This window comes from Daucus carota, chromosome 1 (assembly GCF_001625215.2).
Source record: "Daucus carota subsp. sativus chromosome 1, DH1 v3.0, whole genome shotgun sequence".
In the NCBI taxonomy this organism is placed as follows: Eukaryota; Viridiplantae; Streptophyta; class Magnoliopsida; order Apiales; family Apiaceae; genus Daucus; species Daucus carota.
In genome coordinates, this window is record NC_030381.2 from 36,151,889 (window position 1) to 36,160,949 (window position 9,061).

A 9,061-nucleotide genomic window follows, 5' to 3' on the forward strand; every position below is an offset into this window, starting at 1 on the left:
TATAATAAAGTTTGTAACTTGCTGAAAATTAAGCTGAACACTTGTGTCATAATGATGTTATGGAGGATTTTTGTACTGAGGGGTGTTTGGGTAGTGTCAAGAGGTTTAAAGTTGTTTTGAATTTGTGTCGAGAAGCTAAGCTTGCGAATGAGGCTTTGTGGGTGTTGAGGAAGATGAGGGAAGGTGGTTGTCGACCGGATACATTGGCGTATAAATGTGGTTATTAGGTTGTTTTGTGATAAGGGTGATATGGATGAGGCGGATAGGTTGATGAGGGAAATGAGGGGTTTTGGTCTTTATCCTGGTAAGATTACGTATGTTGCGATGACTAAGGGTTTTGTGGAGGGTGATAGGTTGGAGGAAGCGTGTGGATTGTTTAAGGTTATGGAGAGTCATGGGTGTTTGCCGAACACGGTGATGTATTCTACACTGCTTGATGGGGTTTGTAGTTTGGGGAGTCCAGACAAGGCGTTGCAGTTGTTGGGGGAGATGGAGAAAGCAGGCGGTGACAGTAAACCAAATGTTATTACTTATACATCTGTGATACAAAGCTATTGTGAAAATGGCAAGTCCTTAGAGGCGTTGAGTATTTTGGATAGAATGGTTGCCAACGGTTATGCGCCTAATAGGGTCACTGCTAGTACTTTAATTAAGCTCATTTGCAGATTTGTTGGAGAGAGTTTTGTTTCTGATACTTAGTGCTATAGTGCTCTTGTAGTGTCCCTGATGCGGGTCGAAAAAATCCAGAGGCTGAGAAGGTGTTCAGAAAGATGTTAGCTACTTCCGTCAGTCCTAATAGCCTGGCCTCGAGCCTTTTGATTAAGAAACTTTGTTCAAAGGGGCAGATTCTGGATTGTTATCGCTTGTACGTCATAATTGAGAAGTTGGGTTGCATATTGACAATTGATTCTGATATTTATTCTATTTCGTTGGCTGGGCTTTGCCAAGACGGACATTTGCTAGAGGCTGCAAATCTTGCTGGGGTAATGGTGGAAAAAGTTATTGAATTGAAACCTCCCTATGGTGAGATCACGATTGATCATTTGAAAAATCTTGGAGAACTCGAGCTAGTGTCTCATATTTTAAGACTTCAAAACCGGAGTTGACATATTTTTTGGATACTTCAGTTCAGACGTTTGGATGCTATTAGCTGATCTGTATGTTTCTTCGTTGCATTCTTCATTTCTGAGTTTTGGATCATTTTGTATCTAATTGAGTTATCTTTAAGGTGAAAAAAGGACATTTAACCATTAACTGACTAGAAATGCTGGGTTCATTGGATTGTATACATGTTTTTGAAATGATCAACTAATACTTTAAAGAACCAAATATGACTATTTGCTGAACAGAAGTCCCGAAGTATCATAAGAAATCATGACTGGCTGAAGTCTAAGTCGCCAGAACATTTTGTATGAGGGTGTGGAAGGTCAAGGATGCTGGTGATCCCCTGGCAAACACTGTAATCTGCTGTATGGAAATTAGAAGCTGCGGTTAAATCATGTTCGCTACTATTAAATATCAATGTAAAAGGTATTATGGAAAATTCATCTCAGTATAGCTCATTAGACATGTCGGCATAAATTTATTTATTTTTGTATGAGACCTGGCAACTCACTATCAGTGAAATTATCCAGTGGCTGAACATCAAAATGTCTTTTAACTATATGTTGATTTTCCAGCCGTTTTGGTTTCACTGCAATTCTTTCAGGACTTTATACAGGAATACTTGCCCTTTCATGGTAATCTCCAAGTGTTCTTTCAACTTTGGTGATTTTATATTTTGTTGGTAACTTCAGATGAGGATTGTTTTCCTTGACAAATGGGGTGAATTTTTTTTTTCCCACTATTTTTTTGTCAGAATAAAAAAATAAAAAAAAGGGGAGAAAACCAGAAATAATTTATTTATTTTTTTTAAAACCAAATTAAAGCAAAAATGTAAGTAAAGAAGGCTGGTGGCTGTTTGGAGTGTAGTAGTTTTGTGGTAGTTGGAGAATGAGACTACTAGCAGCAAAATGATGGTGATATGCTTAGTAGTCCACCTCTAACGACGCACCAACCCCCAATGTAACCCCACTTGCCAACCAAATATAGTGACGTAAATTAATATACTAAAATATTTTATTCAGTAAAATGCAGTTCTTAGAAGACTTAAATTGAATGCCAGTTTAATATTATTCGATCAAGTCTTGATTTTATAAAAGTGCTCCTTTTTTGTATTAGAGATTGCATAAAAAAATCCGAATTCAGAGAACTCCTTTGATGTTGTTAATAAAAATCTGATTTTTAACGAGAATCTTGAGAATCTGGATAACAACCCGATCAAATTTAGATTTATTTCAAATTAAATGAGTACATAATTAAAAATATGAGGTCTTCTTGTCTTGATTTAATGAATGGTTATATTGACATATATTAGAAAAGAATTTAAATGACATCATTTCGCTCAAATTACCACTATTTTTAGAAAAAATGTATGTTTCGACTAAAAAACTCCCGAGATGATCTAGTGGCGGAGTAATGATGGACATGATTGGTGAATTTGTGGTCAGGAAAGAATTTTGTGCAACACATATTAATATTATAAAAATGATATAATTATTGATGGGCTTAAAAAAATATATAACAAAGAATTGATGGTATAAAGATAATAATTTTCATATAAAGAATACTTGGCTGTAGGATTTGTTTTTCTTTTTCAAGAAAAAAAAGGGTAAATTAGTCTCGGACAAGAAAGTTGAAGCTTCCTCATATTTAAAAAAAATATTAAGTGAGGTGTTTACCTCACATCATATTATTATAGCAAGATATTTGGTAGTGTAATTATAGTTTTGTTTTGTGTTGTAAAATAGATTTACATATCAAGTGACTTAATTTAAAATAATGAAAACCCAGATTTATTTCACACACTATTTTAATTTTTGAAATTTAACTTTACAAATTTACATATAAATTATTTAATTCATAATATTTTATACTCTCCTAGTTTATTTTAAATATTTGACTTTTCATATTAATATTAAATATAATAATTTTTATAATACCAAATTTTAACTATGGTTTATAAAAGTACATAAAATAAATAGAATAACTTATAAAATTAATTATAAAATGTATTAGAGTATTATATTCTCGTTCTCGATAATAAGTCAAGTTGGTTGTAACTTCTTTCTAGCATTGCTAACCAGCAAACTTGTCTCTCTTTTTATTCCCAGCAACTTGTTTGTTTTTTAAGCAACTTGTTGGATACATGCAAAAAAACACTATGAATGATAAATAATCCTATGCAAGTGACGGTACTTAAAATATATAGTTGCTCATTAAAGTCAGAGCGAAGCCACAGCCATATCGGAGTAGTTTAATCACCGAGACCCGCTAAACTTGTTAAAACGTGCTGGTCTTAACTCACACACACCCTAATTTTGATAGTTTTTGTACATGAAATTTAGTCCTACCAAACAAAGAATATGAACGGAATACAAATTCACAAAAAATCCAAAGGAAATGAGCTATTACACATTTACCCATGTGTTTTAGGCTTTTAGCACATTCTACCCTTCCACTCTTGGTCCAATTATAAATTGCAGAGAGAAGATCTATTGAGATATATTAGAATCTATAAATTATTATTAATGTTTTTAATTTAAATTAAATATATTCCTATTAATGTGGGTAATCTTTTCAAAAATAAAGAGAATAAGAAAACGATATTTACCATGTTAAAGTAGGAAAATCATATAAAAATTGCTTCCAAAGCTAGTTGATAACGTTTATTCGCATCAATATTACGAGAGAGTAATATTAAGTTTCTCAATTTTTTCCTTAGATAATGTGGCAGATATATGTATAATTTTAATTGAGCGTTTTATGTGCATACATGATTCTTCATTATTGTTGATATTAGTGGAACTAATTAGAAATTGTCAACTACTATTAAAAAAAATGGAAACAATTTTTGGGCAACTACTTCCTTTATCCCACAATAGTAGTCTTTTTTGGAAGAAATTTTTTTTTTTCTCATAATACTTGACTGTTTTTAGTTTCCAATGCAAATATATTGACATTATTACAAAATTATCTATCTTGAAAGTTGTATAACAACTAATGTGGATTGAATAAGAGTCTATATTCATGCATTTATTAGGCGTCCAAGTGAGAAAATATTATCTAAATAATGATTTTTTAATATGCGTAATTTTTTAAAAAAGACTTGTATTTTGAGATGGGAGGAGTAATATTTTTCTAATATGAGCTCCTATATGCATATAAATCATTCAATTAAAGTCAATAGTTCATTTATCGAGTGATATGAGAAAGAATTTGGTATAAGATTTGGGTCGGATACATAACATTACTTTCAAATCTTAGTTAATAATGTTTGGATGTTCTACTCACATTAACAACACAAGTACTCCAAATTTTGGACTACCAATTTGTTTTCAATTTGGTTTTTTTGAATATAAATCTTATATCTTATATATGAATCATTTAATTAAAATCATTACTTTATTTATTACATGATATGAAAAAGAATTTGATACAAGATTTGAGTCTGGTACATATATAAAAATAATCCAAGAGATTATGTTCATATTTTATGCATCATTACATCCCCTTATTTTTGCAAAAATATAGGAGCTACTGTACAAAATAGCAGGGTTAAAACGGTAATAATGAAGAAAAACAAGGAGAATGAACCTGACCCGTATTATGTAGAAGGTGGATCTGTGAATTGGGCTATAAATATCACCCTCTCCTCGCCTTCAAATCTTGCCCAGCACAACTACAGCCCACCCACCGGACCTTTCTTTGTGGAGATATCTTTACATTACTCCCCCTCTTTCTCTCTCTCTACAAAGGTACTGTTCTATTCTCTTTGTATATACATACAGCTTCTGTATCTTTAGATCTTACATTTACTGTTCTGTTCTGTAGTAATGTTGAATTGCTTGTCTGATGTCAAATCTATCATGTTGGAATGTGTTTGGTTGTTAATTTTAAGTTCTTTTAGTTTGAAGTAGTTGCTTATAAGCTCATTTTAGTTGTAGATCTGTTGCTTGTTTTTGTTAGTTTGTTGAGTTGTTTAGCAGATCTGATAGTTATGACATGTTAATCATTTATAAATTTTATGTATTAATAAAATTACGTGTTGACATGCGCGATTGGATAGTTCAAATGGTGTGTTTACTGTTTGTTGATATCTGGGTTCGACTTTTGCTTACCGGACAAAAAATTTTGTGTTGCGTAATTAATGTTTACTTAAGTTATTTAGATATGTGTGTGTGTGATTGTAAGATTGGTTTTGGAAGTGATTTTTAGTGAGGTTCGACTTGGATTTGAATTAAGTGTGATGTTTGTTACATTGCAGAAATGGAGACCTTTTTGTTTACTTCTGAGTCTGTGAATGAGGGACACCCCGACAAGCTCTGTGACCAGATCTCGGATGCGGTCCTTGATGCCTGTTTGTTGCAGGATCCTGATAGCAAGGTTGCTTGTGAGACGTGCACAAAGACTAATATGGTTATGGTGTTTGGTGAGATTACCACCAAGGCGACTGTGGATTATGAGAAGATTGTGCGGGACACTTGCCGTGAAATTGGATTTGTTTCTGATGATGTGGGTTTGGATGCTGATAACTGTAAGGTGCTTGTTAACATTGAGCAACAGAGTCCTGATATTGCTCAGGGTGTCCATGGTCATTTGACTAAGAAGCCTGAGGAGATCGGTGCTGGTGATCAGGGGCATATGTTTGGTTATGCTACTGATGAGACCCCGGAGCTGATGCCGCTTAGCCATGTTCTTGCTACCAAGTTGGGGGCTCGCTTGACTGAGGTTCGCAAGAATGGGACTTGTGCGTGGTTGAGGCCTGATGGTAAGACCCAAGTGACTGTTGAGTACCAGAATGATCATGGTGCTATGGTACCTATCCGTGTGCACACTATTCTGATCTCGACTCAGCATGACGAGACTGTTACCAATGATGAGATTGCTGCTGATCTGAAGGAGCATGTCATTAAGCCTGTTGTTCCGGAGAATTATCTGGATGAAAAGACCATCTTTCACTTGAACCCATCTGGTCGCTTTGTTATTGGTGGACCCCATGGTGATGCTGGTTTAACTGGACGCAAGATCATCATTGACACCTATGGAGGATGGGGTGCACATGGTGGCGGTGCCTTCTCTGGCAAAGACCCGACTAAGGTGGACAGGAGTGGTGCCTACATTGTCAGGCAAGCTGCAAAGAGTATCGTGGCTAACGGGCTTGCACGTAGGTGCATTGTGCAGGTTTCATACGCCATTGGTGTTCCAGAGCCTCTATCCGTCTTCGTAGACACATATGGAACTGGAAAGATCCCTGACAGAGAGATTCTGAAGATTGTGAAGGAGACCTTTGACTTCAGGCCCGGAATGATCTCTATCAATCTTGATCTCAAGAGAGGTGGTAATGGTAGGTTCTTGAAGACTGCTGCCTATGGCCATTTCGGAAGAGACGACCCTGACTTCACATGGGAAGTGGTGAAGCCACTCAAGTGGGAGAAAGCCTAAGATAGAATTATAATTTGGAGAAACAAAAGTTTGGTTTTTTCATCTGCTGCTGCCTGCTGGTGCTGCTGCTAGTTATTAGTATTTTCCTTTTGGCCTATTATCTAAATGTTTGTTTTGCCTTATTTGAACTGTTTCATGTGGTTTTTCATGGAAGGATTTTAACTTTTGATGTTCTTAGAGAAAGTGGGGATTTTAATGATGCTATACAGAGTTGAAGTTATTATTTGTCTCTTCCTATCATGCTTTGTGAAATATATTATCATGAGAATCATTTACATCTGAAGAAGATCCCAACTGCCTCTCTTTTGAAAGTGGTCAGTGGTCACACCTCATTTAAATAGAAACAGGGTGTACATAAATCAACTTAAAGAGGCTCTCAATCAGTTAATCTGACCATGTCAGCATGATCAATCAAATTTAAACTTGCTAGTATGGTCAGTCAAATTTAAAAATTAATTATGAGTCACTTTAAATTTGTAATATCCGTGCCTTGCAATTAGAGTTGTAGTCGTTTTAAATTTTTCTACATATTTTAAGGTGTATAGAAAATATAAATTAAGTTTTGAGTTTTTTCTGAATAAATAGAAAATTCATATATATTTTTTATTTAAATACGTATAAAATGTCAAAGTGATCACTAATTTGAGATACAAAGAGTAATATTTTTAAATCTAGATCCTTGCGTATTTTTATTGTAGCTGAAAAGTATTAATTCTGAATTTTTTATGTGAATGCGATAATTTGTTCCCAAATTTTTTGCTTGGGTGAAATACAGTTCTTGCGTGTACTCTGCACAAAATGTCTGATGATCCAGATTTTATGTGATTCTAGAAAATCCGGTTGTTTTGGGGGAAATCCGGGCCAGGCTTTTCTTACATCCAGGCGTCAATGAAATAGTCTATTTAAATTATGCAGGCCGGATCAAATTGGTCATATAAATTGAATATTACTTTTTACACGTCAATCTACTAGAAATTAAAAAATAAATAAAATCAAACTGTCTGTATGACTTGTGAGCTCTACTATCCAATTGTCTCAGGACCACTGCTAGAGTCAGAGGAAATGTCGCAACACAAAACGCACGAATTATGTCCAAAATAACATATCATCTTGTGTTTACATTTGAAAAATCGTACAAAATGCCACATGATTTGGCTTTTAAGGAGTAAAACGCAACACGGTCTGATGTTCAGCTTGATCGTGTAGCGTTAAAAAAGAAAAAGAGGACAAAGGTCACATGATTTAAGCATTTTGGATTGTGAAATGACTGATCACAGTCATCTTCTCCTACGCTGGTAGGGCAGAGCAAAAAACCGATTTGTAACCGAAACCGAACCGAAACCGGGAAAAACCGGAGAAAACCGATCCGAATATAACCGATCCGAAACCGAAACCGGAAAATTGAAAACCGATCCGATTTAAATGGTTTGGTTCCGGTTATACCTCCCAACCGAACCGATAAAAACCGAACCGAACCGGTTATTAAAATAATAATAAAATAATAATTAATATATGTAAGATATAATGAATATATAATCTATATCATGTTTGAAAATCAATAAATCTATTCAAATTTTTTAAAGGAAACATAAGTCTGTGTTTTATCTCATGCTCACTGCTGGTCTGTCACTCCCAATGCTGTGTATGTCTAGGCCATGAGGTTCTGATATTTACTATAATATATGGTATTCTGGGTGAGCATTCTGGTTAAAAGCTAGTTTAGCATTATTGGCAGGAGTTCCTTGAGTTAAATAATGTTATTTTTGTTAGACTTCGTATTAATTATTATGTCTGGATTATGTGTATCAATTTGTCTCAACCATGTATTATTTTGCATATTTATATTTGTCGGTTTTATAACCGAACCGAACCGATTATAACCGAACCGAGGTTTTTTAAACCGAAACCGAACCCGAACCGGCGGTTGCGGTTTTCAATTTTAAAAACCGAAGATATATGGTTGCGGTTCCGGTTTTATCCCGAACCGGCCCATGCTCACCCCTATACGCTGGTATTTGAGACTATTTTCTTGAAAATTATGATAGCAAGCTTCAGCATCCTATGATTTATTGCAAAATTTAATTCCTCCGATAAACTAACTGCTACAATCCTACTATCCAACTGTCTCAGGGTATGTGTACATAATTTGTGTGTGATTTGTCTTGACTGTTCTATCTATCTTGCACTGTATTGTCTAGCGTCTGTTTAATCGGGAAAAATGGATCTAATATCCTACATTGCACGTTCTGTTCATTCCTGGAAATCAGGTATTCATGTCGGTGTGTTTGTTTTGGAACAAAAATATGTAATCCTGTTGCTGTTTTTGTATGGGATGCAGCTCCTGTTTGATTTTTTTAAAAAACTTCTAAAGATTGATGAGTAAAAAGTAATTTCCAATTTTTATTCGACCGAACAGGCAGAAAAAATCTGGTTCAGCCTGATCTGGTCTGAGGATCTTAAACAGACTACTCCTTCCATCCTCCGTCGTTTATATTAACAAATGAAAACTCGTCACGCG

The 9,061-nt window shown here is 34.7% G+C and overlaps 2 protein-coding genes across 2 annotated transcripts; both read left to right on the forward strand.

Moving 5' to 3' along the window:
* The first annotated feature begins 249 nt into the window (after positions 1-249).
* LOC135150057 (pentatricopeptide repeat-containing protein At5g47360-like) lies at positions 250-1,106 on the forward strand. Its single transcript, XM_064086248.1, has 2 exons — positions 250-640; positions 748-1,106. The coding sequence occupies exons 1-2, from the start codon at positions 250-252 to the stop codon at positions 1,104-1,106; spliced, it is 750 nt and encodes a 249-aa protein (XP_063942318.1).
* A 3,612-nt stretch (positions 1,107-4,718) lies between these two features.
* LOC108204834 (S-adenosylmethionine synthase 2) lies at positions 4,719-6,778 on the forward strand. Its single transcript, XM_017374469.2, has 2 exons — positions 4,719-4,856; positions 5,366-6,778. Exon 2 carries the CDS (start codon positions 5,368-5,370, stop codon positions 6,541-6,543), a length of 1,176 nt encoding a protein of 391 aa, XP_017229958.1. The 5' UTR covers positions 4,719-4,856; positions 5,366-5,367; the 3' UTR covers positions 6,544-6,778.
* Positions 6,779-9,061: the final 2,283 nt, after the last annotated feature.